Source organism: Ascidiella aspersa, chromosome 4, assembly GCF_963924565.1.
Source record: "Ascidiella aspersa chromosome 4, kaAscAspe10.2, whole genome shotgun sequence".
NCBI classification, from domain to species: domain Eukaryota; kingdom Metazoa; phylum Chordata; class Ascidiacea; order Phlebobranchia; family Ascidiidae; genus Ascidiella; species Ascidiella aspersa.
Window position 1 is genome coordinate 27,367,363 of NC_139450.1, and position 24,675 is coordinate 27,392,037.

Below are 24,675 nucleotides of genomic sequence, written 5' to 3' on the forward strand. Positions count from 1 at the left end.
AAAGTAAATACCAGTTTACGAGTTCAAAACTAAAAGTTCCATACTTGTCGCCACAGATAACAAACCGCCCTTAGTCCTTAACATCAATAGGCCTGAAAACCTAGGCTCCATTATGTCTGTAGACGACGACATCGGATTGGTGCTCTCCAGGTTTGTGAGCATGGAGCGAGATCGACAGGACCACTTACTTAAGCAAATTCTACTCAAGTGCAAGCCGCAGCAGCTGCAGATGCTGTATAACGACACCCGTCAACTGCTCGCGGTCGACTTTGTCACGTTTGTCCCTCGCGAGTTGGTCGATCGCATTTTTTCTTACCTCACGGCGCAGGAGCTGTCACGCGCCGCGTGCTGCAGCAGCCAGTGGCGCGAGCGAACGAGCTCGGATAACCTCTGGAAAGCGTTATGCCGCAAAAAACAGTGGCTTCATTTCGGCGAAGGGCCTTCGCAGTCCTTGGAGCTTTTTTCCGCAACGCCGTCGTCGTTATCTCCTCACACGAACCTCACCTCACCCACGTTTCACCCCACCTCGTCCAAAGACTTTCCTCCAATCGGTAAATGGAAGGACATCTACATTCGCGCCAGTCATCTACACTGCAATTGGGCCACAGGTCGATATGTTGTCATGCCGCCCATGAGAGGACATAAGGACCGCATTAATTGCATGGACTGCGTTGGAAACAAGCTCGCCTCGGGTAGTGACGATAAATATGCAGTGCTCTGGGATATCAGCAATGGGGAGATCCTTCATGTCTTTAACCAGCATTCTGACGCTGTTACTTGCCTCAAAATCCAAAACAACCTTCTTCTTACCGGCTGCAATGACGGCATCCTGCGAATTTTCAACATCAGCACTGGCAAATGTCTGGGGCACTTGTTTGTGGAAAACGAGGCAAAGTCGCCGATCCGTTGCCTGCACTTTGACGGTGCCAAGGCCATAGTTGGCTATGACAATAAGACTGTCAAGGTTTGGAATATCAAGAACGGAAAATGCCTGTACGTGATGTCCGGTCACTCTGACGAATTGGTAAGCATGAGCTGCTTTAAGAAGTACGCCGCTACAACTTCATGGGACGAATCTATTCGCGTGTGGGACATTGAGGCGGGAACTTGCATCAATACACTATTGGGCCATACTGAAGTAGTCCACTGCTGCAAGATCAACGATCAGTATGTTGTTAGCGGCGGTGGCGATAAGGTCATCAAGATTTGGCTTATGAGCACTGGGGAATGCTCACACACCCTTGTTGGTCACACTGACGATGTTTACTGCATAGATTTTAACGAGGAGTTTGTTACCTCTGGGTCGGCAGACAGTTCCGTGCGCATTTGGAATTGGCTTGGTGTTTGCATGCACACCCTACGTGAGCACATTGGCGTTGTGCGGTGCATGAAACTTCGCAGAGACATGTTAGTTTCAAGTGGCGACCAAAAGAAAATCATTGTTTGGAATGTAAAGAATGGCAAGCTGCTCAACGTTGTGCATAGAAACCCCACCCTGGTCAATACTATGCTTGTAAATGACACAAAATTGGTTGCAGTGTCCCCCGAGGCGCCTGGTGTAGTGACAGTGTTGAGCTATTGGTAGCCTGAATGCAGTACTGCTGTGCCCTTGTGTGCCATACTAACCGCTATTACTTTGTTTGCTGTAGTTTCATACTTTTACATATATCTGCTCTTTTATAGACAAAAACAATTTGTCAAAATGTGTAAGCACTTTTCGATAAATTGCGACACTGTATACAACAGACTTTATTATATTTGATAAAATTTCATTCTGTAGTAGACATTTATCTTTAAAGGCTTTACCATTTTAGTGTACAACTTTATTAGATTTTAGTGATTCTATCTTGTGCACACTTGCTAGAAATCCTATGCAGTGTTCACCACTAGAAAATGTGTGTATTGAAATTGAATTAATAGATTGACTAGACTTTCGTTGTTCACAATTTCAAGCTGTTCCTTTTTGGGTGCATTTCATGTTCCTTGTTGTTTACCAAAAGTTTTCCTTTTTTTAACTTTGTTGTCATCTGTTTTAAGATGGTCCACATGGACAGCTTGTTCACTGTGCCTTCTGTGTGTTTTTAGCCAAGACAGGTTAACTAAATATCTAGACATGTTTGTGTAAACTCGGATTTCTGACGCGCAAAATATGGACGATTTTTACTGGAAGTCAGTGAGACAACTAGCACGGAATCTGGCAAAAAAAGAAAATGCAAAAATCGATGAGGTGTGTATGATATCTCAAATTAAGGGGTTCAAAACTTTCCAGTGTTTTAATTAATCAAACATTTTGTCACTCTTTAGTTTGGCACATAAACTATAAAAATAAAACATTTTCCTCATTTAATCGACAACTTAGTTGTGGATTTTGTTTTACCTTGCATATTGAAAGTCAACTAAATATATATGGATATACCAGTCTGTTTGCAATTAATGTAATCCCAGTTGCAACTTCTTAAACTTGTTTCACAACTTCTAGTTTGCCTACCCCTTTCTGAGGTTATGTTTGTTTTAAACTGCTGAAAAATGTAAATTAGATTATGTCTGTGGTGTTTTGGCATAGACACCACACCAACACTAGTTTGTTTCTGTCTTATTAAGAAACCACATAACCACGATTTGTTTTGCAGATTAAACGCCTGCTGCACATGTGCCCCGTAGTGCATGGCGGCACCTATCAGCTTACCCCAAGAAAACACTATGCACTGGTCGCCCTTGGAACATACTTCCTAGAGTCCAACTTAAAGGTTTGCATGCTTACAAATAAATATTGTAACAATCTGAAATAGTAAACTTTTAAGTTACTTGCATTTTATTAGTTTCTTTCATAAACTGGTAGTAGTTTGTTTAACTAGACAATAAAAATACAGTCAATTGTTACTTTGCAAGGCTGCAATGCCACTTTTAATATCAGGAGCACTCAAAATATATATTTATTGTATTTGTCATCTAGGCGGAATAGCACTTCGGTCAATGAGTATTGCACTCAAACAAGTTGTCATGCCATTTATAGAAAATAGTTGTTTTAAAAAGTTACAAAAAAATTAAAAAAAAAACGTTTAGGATTAAAATATTCCTTGGCAGCCAGTGGTAAACATCAGTAATAATTTAACTGACAATTGCAGTTAAACTAGTTGGCGTACCATCCACTGAAATTGGTGATTGGATATGTGTTTTGAAACGCAACTGATGGTTAATTTTATGCCTACCAAAGTGTCTGTTTTTATTCAAATATCAAGCATTGCATGCAGTATAATTGCATATTCATGTGTGTTAAGTTACCAATCAGCCTGTTTTTTACTGGTTTGTAATGTTTTTAGCACCATTCAGTCATACTGCACTACTTACTTGAACTTTTGCGCAACCTGCCATCTGCAACATGGGAACTGGGAAGTCAATATTGCGATAAAAGTATGTATTGATTTTTACAAGCATTTCCTGTATTATGCAACATGAAGTCAAAATACAGCTTGTACACTTAACAAATGATCATGCATATAAAGGATTTAATATTGGGTTGTAAAAGCACACATTTTTTGTTTTTTATTGTTATTAAAAGTGCTACTATAGACATAACATTCCTCTTTTTAAATTCATCTTTTCCAATACAAATTCTTTATCAATATCATAAGGGTAAAATTGCCCAATTATTAAGACAAAGGGTGTTATCCAAAATTGGGATAGTCCATGGTTATTCTGCTTAAAAGTGGCCCTCTTATACTGAAACAACATGAGGCTGATAAGATAAAACAACTATATATATATATATATATATTTATATATAGGCTGATATCATGTAAACTCTTGTAAAAAAGCTAGGTGAATGTGATGCCAAATTCTATTCATTTAAAAATGTCCCCTTATGAATATGTTAGGCATAGCATTATGTATATGTTTGTCCACCATAGAACTTGAACAATCACCCTTTAATTAAATATTAGAAGCTAATATAGGTAAAAGTACAATTAAGTTTGTTTTGTGTGTAATAGTTTGTTTTTTAAGAACAAATTTTTTTCTTTTTTACTCTTTTGTTTAATAGAAGGAAAACCATTTCCGGAGTGTCATGCATACTTTTTGTCCCTGATCCTCAGCGACGTTATCGTTTTATCCTCTCGCCATGATGACAACCTCAATGGACTGTCTTCTTCCATCAATAAAATTGTGCCCACTTTTCTGGAGACCCTCATGTCTTACAGAAAAGCCTGTTTAAATCCAACTCTATCCAAAGGTAAATAGGAGAGAAGTTGACTATGGTTTTGTTTTCATACCATAACAACATAAGTTACATAACTACACTATTTTGTACATGTTTCTGTTACATGTTTCACACTGTTGGCCAATATTTTTTGTCTGTACATGTTTTTTACTATTGGTCTTCATATTGATTTTTTGTGTTGACACCAAAGTGGGCAAAAATAAGTAAAAAATACATTATTATTTTTTGGCAATTTTTTTTGTTAGTTACTAGATAAAAACAAACAGTTATATATATAGTGAAGTAAAATTAATATATCGCAAGCCAAAATATAAAACAATTATTTACACAGAACAAAGTGTTAAGAGGCTGCTTATTGAGTTACAAGTTTAACTTGTGTTTCAGAAACGCTGTGCGAAGTTGTTTTGCCTTCGCTTATTGGACTTGTACATGGGTTCGCTTACCGTCCCTTCGATTGTTTTCCACTGTTGACCTTTGTCTGCTTGGACGACACAATGGCAACTTCAACGAACATGAGAATGTCATCAGATAACTCGTATGTCGAGCTGCTGTCAAAGTCGCTTCAAAAAGTTGCCGATTTTTACTTGACAGAAAAGCAGGGTAAGCTTTATTTTCTTGTTTGCGCAAGTTATGAATGATACTTTTTGCCTTTTTTTAAAAAAAAATTCAAGTTGTTTATTTTGATATTTTATTGGTGGATGCCAGCAAGTCACTTTCGATTTATACCTGTGTTGTGATACTTTTTGCCTTTTTTTAAAAAAATGTTCATTTATTTTTTTATATTTTATTGGTGGATGTTAGCAATTAACTCTTAAATTACACCAGTGTATTTTCACCATTTTTTGCGATGACCCAAATATTAAGCATAAGTACAACAACAAGAAAGCTTTGGCGAATCAGTTTGAACTTCTTGTAAACGAACAGAATAATCAAGTGCGGATATAATAAATATGAGCCATGTCTGTATTTTAGTTTTGCAATTTTCTTACAAATTGAAAAAATCTTACTCAGAACCAAACTTAAAAAAAGCTAATCTAACCATATTAACTGCTGCAGTCAGTGACACAATTAAATCAACTAATTCAGGGTAATGGCCCATGGGTTGAGAAACACTGAATTTGACCATGACTTTGTATTCCACAAATATTATACACAATCCACCTGTTTACTACACTTGTTTCGCTTTTGGTAGTCACTTAGTCACTATTATTTGGACAAACACAAATTTGGTTCACCGACAAATTGACTTGTCACACGCAGGCTGAATTTTCTGGTTATTGCAAATTAATAAAAAAAGTTAATATGGTGGAATCAGATCACAATGATTGATTCTTTAGCGAGTGTTATTTTGTTTGTGATAAAATCCTTTATAATTAAAGCAAACTTAAATTACAAAATTGTTGCTTTTATATTTTGCAGAGAACCAGTTAATTTCTCAGGCTAGAAAGTGCCTTGATGACCAAAACTCATTTTCAAAACAGCCTCGCGCTGAACTTAGCTATGCAGACAGCAATGAGCAAAAAACCTGGTTTAATCCATCTCAAATAAAGGAATTACTTGACATAGTAAGTGCTTTATGTTCTATATGTTTATGCTGAATTATACCCCTAAGCCTCCTCTGTGTACCTACATTTAGGCAAGTTATACAAAATCAATTTTACCTCCTTGACAAGTCAAAGCATTTAGGAAGATTATAGCTTTCACCCTGTTATCTATGTTTAACCTAAAGCATTACATAATATACATATACACTGTGTGGTATTTATGATATGCTCTATACTTAGTACAATGTCTGTAGATTACCATGTGTATTTTCTCTTTGGTACACTATGCACATATCTCTAATGTAGCTGGAAAATTAATGTCAAAGGCAAATAGGTTTGGTAAATCAACATTATCTTCAAAAAGACATTTCTATACATCACAATGATTATATAAGTCCATACTGACGTCTTGTGATTAAGTCGATTTACTCAACCTACTTGGCTTCGACATTTATTTTTAAGCTATTTTCTCTTCATTTGTGATTAGATTGTTCTACTTTTTTTCTAATTTTTGATCCTGTGACTATTTTTACTTCGTACCAAAAATTTATGACATTTTCTATAATAATTTATTCCACCAAAATGTTTTTGTGTTTGTTTTTGCTAACTTAACATTGCATATATATTTAAAAACATATGCTTTTAAGTTCCACAAGTTGCCCAAAAATATATATATGTATTTTTTTTGGTTAATTAAATCTAATTATTGTCGGTTACACATGCAAGCCTTATATATGTAAGAAAAAAAGTTAATTGTACAAACTTGAAAGTGATCTGAAAGTAAGCGTCATCAATATCTTCAGTCATCTTATGACAAGCCACATCCTCAACTTTACATACAACAATAGTGCTTCCTGCCTAAAGAGAAATCCATCAACTTTGTCAGGTGACGCCGCTGCTTAAAGTAGAAGCCTTGCAGCAACTTGACGACATTGTGGCGTCATGGTTGAACGAGGGTGGCAAACGGAGACGCCAAATGCTGCTCTCTGCTGTCACCACTGGTTCGGCCACCGGAAGTTTGTCGATGGTGAATTCCTCAGTATCTGAGGTCATAGTGCTTGCTGTTGTTCGCTTTTGCAGGGATTCAATTGATTTTACCACATTAGACGGTAAGTACCCTTTGTTTCTCAGTCACACATTAACTGAAGATCATACAAACTCGTATTGAAATGTCTTAATCAAGATGATGTCAATCTACTCGACCTTTTTGGCTTTGCAATTTATTATTATCAAATACCCTTATTTTATTTACTAAGGATTTCAGAAAGATCAACATTTTTTTTGCTTTACTGATCCCCCTTTTATTAATAAACTTGACCCGCGTTTATACAGTTTTGTATTATACAAAATATGGCATATTTACAATAATGTTTTTCACTGTCATAAACTATATTTGACGTGTCTTAAAATTTGAAACCTCTATGAGCATGAGCTTGCATGATGATGTAACTTTAAATTTTTTAATCAAAATATCAATCATGCTTTATACATCTTATCAAGGAAAGTTGGCATAATAAAATACCTAAAAAAAAATTTAATCTTGTTTTTAGAAACTATATATTGGTCAGATCAAGAAAATATGGCATAACAAGATACCAAAAAAAAATTGTTTAATCTTGTTTTTATAAACTGTAGGTTAATTTGATGGGAAAAAAGTGTTCTTCTCTAAAATATCGAATTAAACTATATTCTACGTTAAGCTGCAGCCTTCAGCAAATGTGCTCCCAAGTTTATGTTGAGGTTTAGCCAGTTGTTGTTTAAAAAACTTTTTTTTTGGTAATTCTCATTAAAAATCACATATTTCATGAGGCACAGTGGCTCAGAATGTATGCATTATTATGTGTCTTGCAGTTGCATTGATCCTTGAAATCCTGCAGATAAGAAAATACCATTCCGCTGTAAAAGTCAATGCAGCACTTAAAGCGTGTAGACTGTAGACGTTCCAAAATAATAAAAAAAACACGTTGACTTTCACAGAATTACGCCAAGTCTGCACATATTTCTGTTTTTGAAGGACAAAAAAAAAAGTATTCAACAGAAGCCATAGCTCGGCACTAAAGATGCTGAGAACAAAGTAGTATTGATTCATACTATGTCAAAATAAATTAATTTAATTTTCAACGGAATAAAACGCACCTGTTTTTCTAGACACGTCATGCAAACAACTATCCACCCTTGTCGAGTCTTCCTTCACGCACGGATACAGCAACATCGGTGCGCTTCTGCAAGACAAGGAAGACCTACTGCAAAATCACCTGCACAAGTTTCTCATGCAGGTCTGTATTAAAAAGCTCACCGCAAATCACGTTCTGCTATCGTTAAATCCTTAATACCGCCGCACGAAAGCCTTGTGATATATGCAAAAATATGCACACACATATGTGTGTTAACAACTGTGATCTAGCCCTTCTGAAGCTACTTATTGACCAACGATTACGGCTTACGTATCATTAGTATACACTGCGATGGCTCTTCGGTGTAGTATTGTTGTGATATTCGTGTATTTAGGGCCAGAAACGTACAGTTGGTTCAGTTAAAAACAAAAAAGCCAATATACAAAAATTATGTATCTAAGCTATCTATTTTTGGATGTTTTAACCGTATTGGAGCATCACCCCTCAAAACCATTGGGGTGAATGTTTACAGTTTTACACATTTACGAAGGAAAAATCGACAGACCTTCAATTATCATTTTGCCTTTCATATATTTGAACAGCACACTATTATAACTATAAGGCGAGATTAGAAATTAAAAGTTTTCCAAAAGCACCGGTGTAATTTTGACAAGGATGCCGCTATCGTAGGCCACTACGCTTCATAAAGCCTATGTAATTTTTTTTAAACAAAAAAAAACGTTACAAGATAAATTGCGCAGGACACAGTTTACACATACATTTTGCCGAGCCAAGCGCTATACGCAGTTTAACATCCTCATTTACTGCGCTTTTACATGTCCGCATGTTTACTCATGCCTTGCCCAAGGTAACACCGCAGCATTTTAGCTGCAACTCACACACATTATACAGCAGTCAGCAACCCCAATGCCTTAGTGCTTGAACGCCATAACAAGGGTAAAGCGTGGTGGCCGCCAATTACAATACATTAGCGTCCAGTAGTCGAGTTACGTCCATTTCGATAGGGTCTCCCTTAGCGACGTCCCCCTGTCCACATTGCCGGGCATTAAGCTAGGCATAGTCCCATACAGAAATCAAACTCTTTACTACAAAGATCTAAATGTTAGTACCTTGACCGGAAGGGTTTTGAGCCCAAGGGGTAATGCGTTTTTTTAACAAACTAAGTCATACAGGTACCTGTTTAGTTTTTTTAAATTGCGATTTGAAAAAAACAAATTGCGATTGAAGACCTTTGCAGAAAATGAATAGTAACATGCGTTGCGTCTATTTCGCAGTTTACAGCCAAGTAAAAAGATGGCGAAAAATGTGGGACAGCCAAGATAAAAATAGTCCACAAAATGCCCGTGTGTTAATTGTGCGGCATAAAACATGTATGCCACAGACTGGAACATTTCGAGTCCTGGTTGTCCGCCGTACGGCTGTCAGTTCAATGCCCACTTTACCCAGTAATGTGGACATGGCAACGTCGCTAAGGGATACGCGATCGAAATATACGTCATCTATCTGCTGGTCGCTAATGCCGTATAATTGACGACGGCCGCTCTCCAAGCCAGCTATTTAACGTACATTGGCTGACTTCTAGAGCGGTCCTGTCCGTGTAACATTGCATTGGTGTCTTTGGAGGGTTTGGGAAAACATATGGATTGTAAAGGTTCAATAACCGAGGCCTTTAACACGCTTTTGCTTGCTAGTCTTCAATACGGTCTTGATTTTATTGAAATTTAGGGCGGTTTTAATAGATTTATAGGTTTTGCAGATCGTACACTTGCTTAAAGTTAACATTTTTCAGTACATTTTTTAAGCGGTGCTATATGTAATATTGTAGTAAATACATTTAATATTGCTGCTAGGTGTTTCAATTAGACGCACTTAACTTCAGATTGGTTATTATTTTGCTGTTTTAAAAGGTAGTTTAAATTATCTCCAATGATACATGAAGGGAACTCGATATTCATTAAACATCCCTTTTTTTGTTAAAAATCGATAAAATCTAAAAACGGCCAAAGTCTTGTGACCAATTAGTTAAGTCACTTATAGTTCCGGGAAAACACCGTAATTTCTGAGTTTCATAATACTTTGTAAAATCATAAACAGCTACGACGTCGTAGTTTTCCGAGAAAAAATGCCTAGATATTTTTTAAAATCATTAAATATAAAATAATATTCCGAAATGTATTTATACTAGTAAAAGTTCACCGTAAAAAATTATTACCGAAAAATTCAGATAAAAAGATAAAAAAAAAACGCCAAAATATTTTGCAGTGTCGCGCATGCGCAGTATGCGTGGACGCCATTCTGCTGACCAGCAGCGGCGAACATTCGGACATGCAGAAGATTTTCGTCAAGATGACCGGTCGGCTTATGAGCAGCGAATCAAGCCACATTTTTCTCGCACACGTGCCTTTGCTATACGCCAGCCTTAAGGTAAGACTCAGTAACACGCGTTGTATTTTCTTGCAGCGATGTTTAATTCTATTTGGATTGACCGCTTTTAAAAGGTTTGCCCTGTTTATGGTGAAATTATTTAATTGATTTGGAGCATAATGGTTGGAGGTTGTAGTAAGACGTATTAAGAATATTGAAGCCCATACACAAGTAGGTTTCATTTTGATCATGATGTTGAGAATAAATAGAGTTATTTGGAAACTTGTAAAGTGATACCTATACTTCTGTATGGGATTTGATATTCTTATTACGTCTTACTTAATTATTTTAAAAGTCGAGATGAAATTAATTTTTGCGGGCGTTTGGCTTTACTTTTAAGTTTTAATTATTGTTTATCCAATTTAATTATTGTTGTGTTAATTACATTTGTTCAAGCTATTTTATCAGAGCAAAGAAAAAAATTTCGCCATACGCTCTTAGAACGTTAAATTATTTTGAAATTTTTATTTCTTTATATTATTTTTAAACGCGTTTATTTTGTGTTGTTCGAAATATTTTAGCCCCCTAAAATGTTCAAATACCAACAATTTTATTAAAACCGTTACAATTTCGACTGCTTATACTTTTAGCCAGTCTTGTTTAATAATAAATTAAAACGTCAGTGTTCGTACGAAACACTGGCGTGTCACCCAATATCTAATAAAATAATGTCATATAATTCATTAAAAAAAATACTCGTAATACTTGAAAAAATCTTTGTTGGTAGCCGTATTTGTCTAATTTTTAATGTGGAAATCAGGTGGCACTGTTAAGCGACAAACTGTGTTGATCTTGACAAGCTTTTCGCATGCTTTATCAGGTCAAAGAAAAAATCATGATGAAACACGGTTGTGCGAAAGCTTGTCAAGATTTGAATACATTTGCTTTTATATACTGCCACCTGATTTCTTCTTTAAAAAAATGAGAGACTTGGTCGCACATTTTGGTAGTACTTTCAACTATAGCTTTACTGAACACACAATAAGAAACACGCCAGTTTATTATTTTTTTCATATTAAAAAGGGTCTCGGTGTGCTGGCCAAGTCGAGTCGGGGCCACGTCAGCCAAGTTCTCCACTCACTTCGCATATTTCTTCTCACGCCAGCCCCGGCCATACTCAAGCTCTACAAATTGGACGCGAACAGATTGCTGGGAAACGCAGCATCCATGGAGGGAAGCATTACGCGTAAGTTAGGTTTCAGGACAAATCCACAATTCCTAAGGAATGCGCCATCGTAAGCATTTATTGTTGACCCTTTTCCCCGTAGTTTTTTTATGCTTCGGGACATCTGAAATAAGTCCCATGACAATGGGTGTTGACTCCTAAGGTTTCAGTGTTTTAAAAATAGGTTGGGGACCTGTTTTTAACGGCCATAACTTTATATTTTACTGTCGCCTTTGTTAAAGGAAGATTGCTTGTAGCAAAAAATAGCCGCATGACGAAAATATACCTTTAGCAAATTAAAAAGCGCTGCGTTTCCACACCTTACATTTTCGTTTCAGTTGAAAAGAAGACTTCGCATTCGTCCATTGTTCAGTCGTTCGCCGAAAACGAACGGGATTCGTATCAGTACATAAAGACTGCAGCGATCGAAAGCATTTGCCAGTAAGTTTAAAAAACAAACAATCAGTAAGACTTATGCACGGATCTGTAATGTATAGCTTTATAATGAAAATCTATGGCAAAGGTTAAATTAACTAATGATGATACAAGTATATATCGAAACGTCTTTATCAAGGCGATCTCGAATTACTCGACGTATTTGGCTTTTACATTCATTATAGCAGTAAGGCTTTACAACATATCGTTTAAAGTCCTTGTACGGATTCGCAATTGAAATTTTTTTTTATAACCATTAGATCAGTTTACTAACACTAGGTTGGAAAGTAGTTTTTGTTCATTTATATTTTCCTGCTGATTTGGCATTTCCAATTCTTTTGTCGTATTTCTCAACAGTGCGAAACCCCGAAAAAAGTTTTTTGTTAGTTTGGGCTCTTTGGTTAATAAAATATTAATATTGTTATTTTTATTTGGGATCTAAGCCTGTTCCAACAATTCTAGTTGATCTTTTATCCATATGGTAAAATCCAAACAAAACCACAAAGGTTGCAAAAAACATCTAAAATAACCTTCTTCAAAGTTAATTGATTAAAGTTGTTTTAGATCTTTTAACAACCTTTGTGGATTTTGGCTCTTTGCTAAGCGAAAAATAATGACTTGTGATTTCTCGCAGAGCGCTTATAGTTGGGAGTGAGGATGACCCTGAATGCGTTCCTGCTTTTCTTTCTTCGCTTTCTAACGAACTGTTCTCAACAACGAAAGCAGAAAGGTAAAGGAGTTGCCTCAAAAACTGCATTTGTCGTGCAAATACGCCACCAGCAAATTAAACCTTATTCAAAACAACAAATGATTTAGTATATTTTTTCACGCAAGCCTTCTGTGTTTTTTTAGCAATTTACGACTTTGTTAGTTAAGTAGATATATACTAGCCGAAATAGTTTCAAATAAATTTATGTTATAGATTTGTTCCGAAAGATATCAGTTTAAATTTGTTCGTTGTGATTTTAAGTATTCTCCTAAATTTGTATTATGGTATACCAAGGTCTATTGCATATTACATAGGTTACCTTTCTCCAACCTTTTTACCAAATCGACAACAAGGGCGTCAATAAAACATTGCCCTCATATTTTTATTACCCACCCCGTTTCAGTTATTCCTTTTTTTCTAAAGAAACACCGACATGGCCTTTTTTCGTCACGCTTTGTCGACACACTCCGATTATAATTATCGTCCTTGTTTTCATGCAGCAGCACCTAAATTAAATCATACATGTTTTTCTTATGGTTTGTTTTTGCAATTAAAGGGTTCTCTGTGTATTTGAGTGATTACAATTTTGTTAGTTCGAGTAAAACTATAATTGTCAAACTTCAAGGGCGATTTTGCTTAGATACTGCTTTAAAACTGTTTGAAAAATACCAATAAATTATGTTTTTATTATTTGTGTTGTTACGATTTTCAATTACGTACGAAACCTTAAAATGTCGTTAAAACGAATTGTTGCTTATTAGAACGCTTTACTTGACCCTGTCTTTGTTACGAATCCCTGCAAAACCTGACCAAAAAAGAAACGCCCCATTTCATACACTTTGCTAAAGTGTGTTCCCCATAGTTCCCATCTCATTGAAATTATCCTTTTTTGTTTTTGTTTTCTTCAGTAGCACCAACATGCTTGTGATGAGCCACTGCGTCGAGATTATGACGCACATCGGGGTGGCCAAGGGAATTACCAACGATCAAGTTGTTCAACAGGTGATCCAAGAACCCAAAATTTATTTTTAATTATCAACAAATCCATATTTGCCCTGACCCTGATACAAGAAGGTGCCACAGTAAGGTTAGGGCCAGTCTGATCGTATTTCTTTTCCAGATGTATAAAACACTAAAAACGGATTTAATTTCTTTAAACCATAAAAGTGACAATACAGGTTTTTTTTGTTTTTAAATAAAATTTTTATTTTTTAAGTACAATTTTTTTTTTAATAAAAATTCCTGTTTCAAAGTATTCTTGATTGTTTCTAATTTTTTTTGCACTGTACTCATGTCAGCATAATTACAGAATTTATTAGTTTATCAATACAAATAAAATTTAACATTATAAAGATGCGTCGAACGTAAATAACAGTTTATTGACGAGTTTTAAGCAAGCGTGTTTTTTCCAGGTGGTTGGAATCCTCCAGCAGAGACTCAACACCCCTCCTTCACAACTGGACACTTTCATCATCTACCAGCTCTCAAACATCGCCATACTCGGACCGGTGGGTGCCCTACATACTAGCTTTAAATGCCCAAATTTAAATCAGTGGTCAATTAAAAAAAAAACGGGTGACAGTCTCATTATATATATCGGACTGATTTTAAAAACGAATCCAGCGAACGATTTTATTTTTTATTTTTTTATTATTTTTGCTTATTGATTTAACGACAATCAGGTGGCAGTCTTTACTAAAGAATACCCTTTTGTCGTGACCCCAATTACAACATATAACAATGGTTTACAGGAACAACGCGAAATAAATTAATAGTGTACACTAAGAAGGATTCTAAATCTACCAGAAGCTAACAAGTGATGCACAGCGTGAAATGAAGTTATAGATTCCGAGAAATTTAAATCGGGATGTCCGAACCGAATATAATTCAACAGAGTGGCACGAGACAAAAAAAAAAACAAGCAAACCTTTTGTATAATTAGAAAACAAAACAAAAAACATCAGGGGTGAAGTTAAACCGGAAAGGTCCGTATTTTTGCAGGTACGCCGTTTTCGTAAAGATGTTCAAATTGCTAAATAAATGTATTTTCAAAAGGCCACCAGGCCAACTCCTTGAATTTGTTTAAACAACGCTTTAAGTTGCATATTTGTTTTAAACGTCTCGTTTTGACGTAGCTTGGTGACTTTTCATACGTTCAAGTAAGATTTTTTTCTACTTTGGCCTCTGGTACACATGCATAATAATCAGGCATATATGATGCCGGCTGTTAGTAGGCTTTAATGTTGGACAGACAGGACGCCAAGTATCGATGGTAAATGTCATGGTCTATATTTTAGTAAAATCATCATTGACATATAACTTGACGACTTTGCCATAGCGGAACCTTGTGGTTTCTTAAATGGCTAGATACAGAAGAAACTACATTTTTAACAAGTTATTAGATACACAACTGCAAGTCTGTTGTGTATAGGAAATCCTAAGGCTCCCCTCAAGAATAAACGCTTATGGCTTTGAAAATCGCACTTTTTTGTTCCTCGTCGTTTTGAACAGAGAACAGCCAGTTTTGCTTCTGGGCATGCCCGCCAATTTGATGTCTAGAATACCCTTCATCTAGATATTTTATTTCGTAATACCAAAAATCCATTTTTCCAGGGGCATGCCGCCAATTTTAAGTCTACAAGAGCCTTAATGTTGATATTTTATTTCGAAATACCAATAATCCCCTTTCCTAATTGGACGAAACAAATTGATTGCCTTTCTCCCAAGGGAGACCTTGGCGTTCTCTTGGATTCTGGAAAACCATACGCAATAGCCTACATTATAGTAAACTGGTAATGTGCAGTACAAAAAAACAAGTCCCAAGTAACTCTTCGGCTTTTTTTTCATTTGAAAACAACAATCTTAAGAAGCTGGAACGTAATATAATTTTAAAACAAACTTATTAGCAGCAACGGGCAACGGGGTTTTGGGATCTCCAAAAGCGGTCCCGAATAGTTAAAGTTGACGAGCAACCGGCCTCTTTATTAATGCAGAATGTTTGGAATAATTACCGTGGTGTTATACGATTGGGTTCTCTAATTTTTGTTTGTTTGTTTGCAAACCATTACACTGTCATTCACCCTAAAGAAGGCGACTTTTCGTACAGGTTGTCGATACGTCGAAAAACAAAGTAAAATTCTCAAAGGATCTATTTTGACAAAATCTAGTAGATCGATATTAGTTTTACTGACCGAAACCGATTTCAGATTTTGTACATTTTCGCCAACCGATACCTGATACCGATACCGATGTTTTTAGTTACCGGAATTCTCCTCAAATTTTGAATTAATTGAAAATAAGTTTAAAATCAGATTTCAGTTGCTCTACCCATATTTATTCAATTCTTATTATGCCAAAATCAATTAAAAAAAAAAGTTTGTTTTTCAGGAAAATCTATATAATCTTTTTCTTGTTAAATATCATCAGCCGAAAGCCCTACACGTGGATGTTGTGGTAGAAACCGTTAGGCGTATTTGTAAACTCTGTCTATTACAGGCGAAGTTGCATCAAGAAATCCTCAACATGCTGCTTCAGATCTCGGTCAAAGCAAGCTCGGCAGTGTACGGGTCAAATAAGGTCAAGCCTAACGCGGACGCTGCCAATTTCAGGTGAAACTCGGCCTAAAAATTACCCTCTTTGTGAAACTTCAGCATAGGGCTTCACTGTCGATAGACCTTTGGTGTAATAAACGTGGATTTCAACCACTGGACAATAATTTTGTTAGTTTAGTCACTTATTTAGGATTAGAGTTGGGGTAGCTGTAAAATGAGAAATTGTATTTCTTTTAGTCCATATCTTACATTGTATTACGTTAACCTGTTGCATTTGTAACAATATATTCTGATAAATCGTAGTGGCCAAATTTGAACATATGTTTAACTTTTGAAGTTAAAGAAGTGCCTTCTAAGCATTTTTGTTGTTATTCGTCCCACCTTTTGCTGCTTACTTTTTCATCCTTTTGGACAGGCGTTTCAGCTAGACAGCATTTGTTTTTGGTGTTGTGAAGTTCACTTAGTTAACTTTGTATTGTAAAGAAAGAAATGACCTAAAATGCGACCAAACTGTAAATCTGTAGGTTTTTCTTTTTATCCGATTAATTCGACCCAATCAGCTTTTTAACGTAAAAGAAGTAAAGAACAAAGAGGGTCCTATTAGATTAAACAAGTAGCCCTCCAAAAACGCTGCGACGCCCTTTGTGAGCAAAGCGACAGCGAATCTTTTTTTGTATACCGATATTTCTCTTTATTTGCTTGTATTTTCTAATAAATAGGCCCGCGTATCTTAAATGCTGTTGGACTAATTAATGATTCAGACCGGACAAGAATGTAAAAAAATTATTGTTTTATATAAATCATATATATATATATATGCATGTAATGACTGTTGCTAACTAAGTCCTTTGCAAAATTTTGGGTGCTAAATGAGTCCCTTAGTTCAGTGTGCCGCAACCTTTTATCGCCGCGACCCAAACGCTAAGCGTAAGTATAATAGCAAAACCTTGGCGACCCAATTCTTTCATTAAACGTTTTGCAAGCTTTGTGAACAAATATAAATAGGACGGTCGAATCAATAACTTCGAATGTAAATTTAACCGTAAAAATCTACTTCAGCTGGCGACCCAAACAATTTGTGGACCATAGGTTGAGAAACACTGCCTTAGTGTACAGAAAGGTTCTCGCATGAAAGCGGCGCCCATAAGTGAACTGCATCGCCAAATTCAAAGTCTACCAGCTTCCGTTTTTTCAAACTTTGTAGCAGTGAGTAACAGTACAAAAGTATAGGAGCGGAAACGAGTCTTATAACGCGCTTATAAAAATCTCTAAAAATATTTGGAGCATAATGGTTGGAGGTTGTAGTAAGACGCAATAAGAATATCAAAGCCCATACAGAACTAGGTTGCATTTTGAACGTTTCGAATAAGTCTTTATTCATTTTCAACATCGTTGTTAAATGCTACCTACTTCTGTATGGGCTTTGATATTCTTATTACGTCTAAAAATATTGTTAACCATGTTTTCACTGCGTAGAAGCACATGACAGTCCATTCAAAAAATACATATTATTATAAAAATTAGATTTGATAAACTAGTTGTAACAACAAGTTTTAACAAAACTAATTATTATTAGTAGCTACAGTTTATATAAAACACATGTGCAAAGGTTATTAGATTAAAACTATGAAGTTAAAACAAGTATTTATAGAAATCAATATTAATAAGGTCTCAAAAATCAATGAATATTATTAAAATTTAAATTATTATGTTTGTAAAGCAATGAGTTTCCTTTCAGACACTGTTCCCTGGCTACAATAAACGCACTCGCAAACATAGCGTTGCACCTCGACGAACGACAACCTCACGAAGGGAGCATCTCGTTCAGTTTGGTGAGTTTGAAGGAATGTTATTCTGTTTTTGCACCTTAAACGAAAAAAAACTCTAAATCCAGCACGATACAATGCTCTTAGTTTACTTAGCATTTTATTAAGCAATGAAAAAAAACGTCATACTTTACTGGTATATTTAAATGCAGGGTTATTAAAATTAAAGAAAACTGGGGTTATTCAAATTTAATTGTAGTTTTCACTTTCGTTCAATTCTAATTACAATATAACTTAAAAACAAACTTTTTTTAATAAATTAAAAAAAGGATTGTCTATTTGGAAAATCTGAGTTCATCATAGCTTCCAAAAAACACCAGCTAAGGCAAAGTAACTTTAAACATTTTTGCTGAGGAAATTTGAGTTCAAGTACCCGTTTATCGAGTTCGTTTACCGAGTCGTAAATCCGAATATTTATTCGCAGGACACTAGAATATGAGTAAGAGTTCAAATACTCGTTTGTCTAGTTCGTTTACCCGAATCCTCAATACCGAGTCGTAAACCTGAGTATCTTATTCGCAGGATACCAAAATATATGAGTTCAACGACTCGTTTCGCGAGTTCGTTTGCCCGAGTCCGCAACACCGAGTCGTAAATCCGAATATTTATTCGCAGGACACTAGAATATGAGTAAGAGTTTAAATACTCGTTTGTCTAGTTCGTTTACCCGAATCCTCAATACCGAGTCGTAAACCCGAGTATCTTATTCACAGGGTACCAAAATATATGAGTTCAACGACTCGTTTCGCGAGTTCGTTTGCCCGAATCCGCAACACCGAGTCGTAAATCCGAGTATCTTACTCGCAGGTCACCCGAATATGAATATAAGTTCGTGGACTCATTTCGCTTATATAATAAATACGAGTATCTTACTCGCAGGACACCAGCGCCAAGGAATCGAGTTCGGACGACTCGCCGACCGCAGCGAGTAACGATCGCCCCTTTCCGAGTCCCACGCCCCCCGCTACCCAAACCCCAACCCAAGCCCCAGGGGCCGAGTCACAGTCCACGGGAACTCGACTAGAAGCGCTACTCGTCCGTCTACTCGAATTGTTCGTTCAGTTGGGACTCGAGGGCAAAAGAACGGCCGAAAAGCTGGCCAAGAAGCAAGTTGGGGGAGCTTATGGGGCCGTAGGGGGCATTCTGAAGGCGTCCAACAGCGCCGGGAACCTGGGCGTGCTTATACCCATCATCGCCGTGGTAAGTTTTTGCTGTTGTTTGTTTGTTTGTTGTTTGTTTGGCGATACTGATTTCGTTCAAGAACACAAAAATTAGGAAAGTTTGGAATAATATTAAAATATAAAGATTATAGGAAAATTTGTTTTCCAATAAATGGAACTGTGTTTTTGCAAGTTCTTAAAATAAAAGATCTAGGTTGAACAGTTATTCTATAGAAATAAACTAATTATAGAATTACATCCCCAAATCAGTTTCTTTTGATTTAAAAGAAAATGTATTTCGCTCCAATGTAGGCATCACCAATTATAAAACAGTACGGTCCGTTTTTAATTATGCGGATTTAAACAGGTGAAATGCTTCTAAAATTTGTTGCGTCAAAACATGAGCTATCGAACAGCCTTTTTAAGATTCGAACTTCTGTGTGGACACCAGATAGCACACAATCCCCGAATCAGGAGATAAAAGTATTTTATTGTACAGTACCGACATTTCAAGCAAAGCATACGGTAACCAGTGATACCAGTGACCTGAGTCATTTTGGTAAATTGACTTGACTTGATTTAAGTCATATGGGCACATAACTTAAATTGGGGCTATTTAGCTTAGTTTTTTCATTTAAAACAATTTACTAGCTATATCTTGTGTTTTTGTTATTTTTGACTTGAGTTAGTTTAAGAGTTAGTTTAACGTTTACTTTTTATGACAACAACTTGACTTGGGCAGCTGATGACTTGACTGGAACTTGTTGTTATTGTTTTAAAAAGACCAGACTCGGACTTTCGTTATATTACAAAATACCTCACTTGAACTTAATTCATATCAAAATGGCTTGTTTACAAGACTGGGAATTCTTCATGTTTCCATCGTCTCTCTAAAAATAACTGAGCCCCCTTATAACAGCTAGAATGACGTTATTTAGTTAACGACTTCTTCTTCTTTCCTCCCAGCTCGTACGACGTCTCCCTCCAGTCTTTTCCCCGTCTCCTCGCCTCCACAAACTATTCCGCGATTTCTGGCTCTACTGCGTCGTTTTCGGTTTCGCCACTGAGCGGGAAGGTAAGTAGAGTATTCATTCCAATCTTGGTTGATAACCGTATTTGTTTTGTTCGAATATTATTTAGACTTTCCTGTCTTAGCCAAATTCAGTCCCCCCCCCCCCAAAAAAAGGAAAAGTCTAAAGAATATTTGCTCCCATTGAAGTCGTTGTCGTCATTTACGTGTAAGGGCGAGGAGATATCTTCATATTTTACACATTCAGTTTGTCATTGTCTTACTCAAATATGAAAACAAGCGGCACTGTTGACAAATTGCGGTTCACTGTTGACCAGCTTTAGCACAAGCGTGCTTTATCTGGTCAGAGTAACAATTAAAACGGTGAAAACAAGCGAAGTAAAGGCGAAAGCGCACAGATTCAAAGGCGATAAAGGGTATATCCATAAAAATTAAAATCCTAGTCTGATCTGATAAATACGGTTTTGCGAAAGCTCGGTAGCAGTGAAGTACAACTTGTTAACAGTTCTACTTGTTTTCATATTGTTCTTTCACACAAGGTTAAAGCTGGATAGAATTGATTTTTATCCCGCTCAATTTATCAAACAAACGAGCCATAACTACTCATGTTTCTCAGGCCGACAAAAATATATAGTTAATATGAGTAATTTTCATCTGACAGACTAAAATAAATAAGTAAGCCTCCATATTTTATCAACGATTCAGAGGTTGACTAAAACACCAAAAAATACTATGTATTCAAGATAAAAATTTAAGGAAAAGCAAATTTCAAAGGCATACAATAATCAAAAGCAATTTTCGGAAGACAGACATTAGGCACCGAACAAAATGATGGTAGAACTATATTTTTAATAATAGATAGTTTTCCCAAAGTAGTATTTCGATGTCGATAGTTACTAAATTTTCTATTGTAAAGCATATCGTTTTATACTTGTTATCTTAGATTGTTACTTTCGTGTTTTTATGCGATTGGGTAATTGTTCTTAACGCGTTGTTTTGTGTTCGTAATGTTTTCATACGTATCGGGAGCTGCAATTCGCCTTCCGTAGATTACAATAACAAAACAATCGTGCAGTAATTGGTCAACACTCATTTCTATGCGAAAAAAAATCTTTAAGACTATCTCGTAGAAAAATTCACGCAATATTTACAAGCTTTCACTAAGGAGCTATGGTAGTTTCAAAAGCGCAAAAGCAAGTTACGCACTTAATCCGTTTTTTTTTTTTTGGTTTAACGATTCAACGTACAGCAAACCCAATTCTGCTGAAAACAGAACTATATTTTTTTTGTCGAAAATAAGGGTTCAGGTGGTGCAATTGTTCTAAGAATTTCACACCAAGAAAGGTTGGGAACCACTGCTAACACTTGTTCTTAAACTCTAGACTAGACGATAAACATTTAAACCTATATGCGACTGTATTTGTTTTAATCAAGCTGTCCCATACCAATCAAACCTGCCCCTTTTTGTTATCCTGATCTATACACATGTGTGAAATAAGTCGTTGCACTGCTTGTGAGGGTGTCTAACTTTACAGCTCACACACTCTTCACTGAATGCGCTAATTAATTAAGTTTTACTATTAATATCTAACTGGACTGACTAAACAACAACCTTAAATATTTTAAAGAAGTCTGTTCCAGGGGTGTCCAACATGAGGCCAAATGTGGCACGCGATCTAATAAAAAATGGCACGCAAGCCCTCCAAAAATGCAGCCAATTGTCAAATAAGCCAGCAATTACGACAACAAACAATTACTTCTGATATTATAACACTATTTTTATTTTTTGTATCAAAGCGCTTTTAATATTAGAAAAAAACTAGTTGCTAAACTTTGGCACGGGAAGAAGTTGTAAGATAAACATTGGAAAGTCGGCATATTTGAGTTGGACACCCCTGCTTTATACATTAGTATTTTTTTGTTATGCTGACTAAACAACAACCTTAAATCTTTTAAAGCCTACATTATTATTTTTTTAATTTTCTTATGTAACAAACCTATATCTGTCAAAGTTTCCTTTTTTGTTTTTTTTATGATACATAAAGGTTAAGTCTATAAAGAGACCATTGGCCGAGGCGCTGAGTCCATGCAAAACTTCAAATAGAAATAAGCGAAAATACATTTAATCTATTTTAACGTGTGTTCAATTAAGCTGTTCGCAATCCCCAGAAAACCCCAATCAAAGCCCCTTTCTTCTTCAGCGTCCACCCAGTCGTTCTGGCCCCCAGAGTGGCACAAGGGAACTTGTGAGATCGCCGTCAAATCACCGCTCCTCATCTTTCCAAGCGGCGACCCACTACGCAACGGACTTCGCTACAACAGCGCACTCAAGAACGACACCGTGACCCCCGTAAGCAAACCAGTTTAATCTTTAATTCAATTTAAGTATCAACAAACAGAAGTCATTATATGTCATAATTACATTAACTTATACCACAGCAACATATTGTGTAACCTAATTAGAATCAATATAAAACAATATTGTTGTATAAAACAAGTATATATAATAATAATATACATATTAGTACTGTAAGCAATTGCAACTGAGACAAAAGACTAGCAAGCGATAGTACTAAGGAAACTCCTTGCTATTTAACGTAGAAACACTGTGACATAGTGAAGGACAAACCAAGGTTAACACATGAATTAAACCACATGAGAGATATGAGAATTGAACCACATGAAAGATGTAGGAGAGCACTTAAACAATTCAGACAAATTAAACACTATACTTAAAAAAAAGCATTTATGTTACAAGTTAAACACATATACTGTAAATCAGTCATTAGGTCTCGTTTGTAACTTGACAATTAGAGCAAGTAGATAGTTTAGATCTTAATAAAATTTTGTCGAACTAGCTGCTTTGTCCATCTGTGTTTTACAGTTTTCCCGTACGATTTTGTTTTTTATTTCAAAAAATTTGGGTTTTGTGTAGAACGATCTGTGAATGGTAACTTTTTTGGTTCATACGTATAGCCCAGGTTTTTTTTAAGGTTTGATTTGGATGACCGCTAAGTAGTTTTAAGAGACCACAAGTGTTTCATTTAAATACCAAAAAATTGCAAGTCCAAAATTTGGGAAACCGCTGGAGAAATTTAAACACCTTAAAAAAACACTGCGTATAGCTTAAACAAAACTAGTTCGGGCACTTTTTTGAAAGTTTGGTAAAGTAAACATAGGGACCAAATGTGATATTTTTTTAAATCTTTTTTGAGCTCGCTTACAAAGCGTCAGTGAACAAAACTGTGTCGCCCAAACTTTCTTGTTACGCTTAGTATTTAGGCTGCCGCGAAAAACGGTTAAGAAAAACTGCTGTATACGGTATATTCAACACTGCTGTATAAAAACATTTGAGAAATACCTCTGTATAAACACGATGTACGTTTTTTTTAGTAATTTCAATAAAAATAATAAAACCATAATATTCACTTAAATTTTTACACCGATGCTGCCATGAGGTATTGCCGAAACGTTTCTAAACAACGAAATACCGATTTTATCGAATATTATTGCTTTATTATTTTTATTGAAACTATGTTTTTTATTTAGGATGCCTCGAAAATGTATTGAAAAACACTGCTGTGTATAGGATGTTATTGTCTATATCACTGGCTCGAGCGACGCAACAGGATGAGCTAATTGTTCCGTGTTTTTACACAGACGGAACTGAGCGACTTGCGCACTCTAGTGTCCAATCTGCTGGGCAACTCGGCCGAAGTTTCAGCGGTCATCCAACAAATGGACTTCGCCCTCTGCACTTACCTTATGTCCGTGTTTCGACTCGAGAAACTAAGGTGAGACTAGTACATTATGTACGGATATGTAATGTAGCTTGACTGCTTGATATTATAAATTGCAAATGATACAAGCTCATATCGAAACGTCTTAATTTAGATGATGTCGATCTACTCGACCTTTTTGAATTTGCATTTTATTATTAAGGTGAGATTGTTTGGGCGTTTTTTGGTCGTTGTTAAACTGACTGATCATGCAGTCATTTATGCTAACCTATTGTACAAACGCGCACGGGTTTTAGGGATGTCTTATACTTTGTATTTTATTTCGATAGCAGTACCCCCCAAAAAATTATCGTGTATTTGCTACGATCTGGCATTATCGGACATTCCCACGCGTGTATGTGCGTCACAAGTACCCCCAAGAGCAGTTTTAACCCACCTTTTTCTCAACAGGGTCCTGCACAGCCCCGACTACTCCCCAAGCACCCTCTTCCAGTACTTGGAGGACCGAGCCATCCAGAAGGACAAGTCGCAGATCTGGAAATGCGTGAGGGCGGCCTGCGATCGAATATTCCAGATGTTTCTTGATATTATCGCGTCAAAGGCAAGTGGTTGTAAGATTCTCGCTGTTTTTGCTTTTTTTATTGCGATATAATATAACCCGTAATTTTAACTTAAAAAAAATTGGAATGCCGACGTTTGAAATTCTCATTTAAATTTAAGTTAACATTATTGCTCCTAAG

General features: G+C 36.1%; 2 protein-coding genes across 2 annotated transcripts in view; both read left to right on the forward strand.

Annotated features, from left to right (window-relative positions):
- The first annotated feature begins 63 nt into the window (after window positions 1–63).
- LOC146157256 (uncharacterized) lies at window positions 64–2,063 on the forward strand. Its single transcript, XM_083388543.1, has one exon. It carries the CDS (start codon window positions 113–115, stop codon window positions 1,583–1,585), a length of 1,473 nt encoding a protein of 490 aa, XP_083244669.1. The 5' UTR covers window positions 64–112; the 3' UTR covers window positions 1,586–2,063.
- A 22-nt stretch (window positions 2,064–2,085) lies between these two features.
- Window positions 2,086–24,675, forward strand: part of LOC146157257 (phosphatidylinositol 4-kinase alpha-like) — a 49,927-nt gene continuing 27,337 nt past the window's right edge. The window contains exons 1-21 of the mRNA XM_083388147.1: window positions 2,086–2,227; window positions 2,631–2,747; window positions 3,321–3,411; window positions 4,040–4,228; window positions 4,601–4,816; window positions 5,636–5,781; window positions 6,647–6,869; window positions 7,909–8,036; window positions 10,158–10,319; window positions 11,343–11,505; window positions 11,823–11,925; window positions 12,554–12,649; window positions 13,540–13,630; window positions 14,041–14,136; window positions 16,124–16,236; window positions 17,918–18,001; window positions 18,893–19,205; window positions 20,132–20,240; window positions 22,397–22,545; window positions 23,856–23,989; window positions 24,386–24,536. Of these exons, the coding sequence (XP_083244273.1) occupies window positions 2,150–2,227; window positions 2,631–2,747; window positions 3,321–3,411; window positions 4,040–4,228; window positions 4,601–4,816; window positions 5,636–5,781; window positions 6,647–6,869; window positions 7,909–8,036; window positions 10,158–10,319; window positions 11,343–11,505; window positions 11,823–11,925; window positions 12,554–12,649; window positions 13,540–13,630; window positions 14,041–14,136; window positions 16,124–16,236; window positions 17,918–18,001; window positions 18,893–19,205; window positions 20,132–20,240; window positions 22,397–22,545; window positions 23,856–23,989; window positions 24,386–24,536 (2,952 nt within the window). The 5' untranslated portion in view covers window positions 2,086–2,149. The remainder of the gene's footprint in view (window positions 2,228–2,630; window positions 2,748–3,320; window positions 3,412–4,039; window positions 4,229–4,600; window positions 4,817–5,635; window positions 5,782–6,646; window positions 6,870–7,908; window positions 8,037–10,157; window positions 10,320–11,342; window positions 11,506–11,822; window positions 11,926–12,553; window positions 12,650–13,539; window positions 13,631–14,040; window positions 14,137–16,123; window positions 16,237–17,917; window positions 18,002–18,892; window positions 19,206–20,131; window positions 20,241–22,396; window positions 22,546–23,855; window positions 23,990–24,385; window positions 24,537–24,675) is intronic.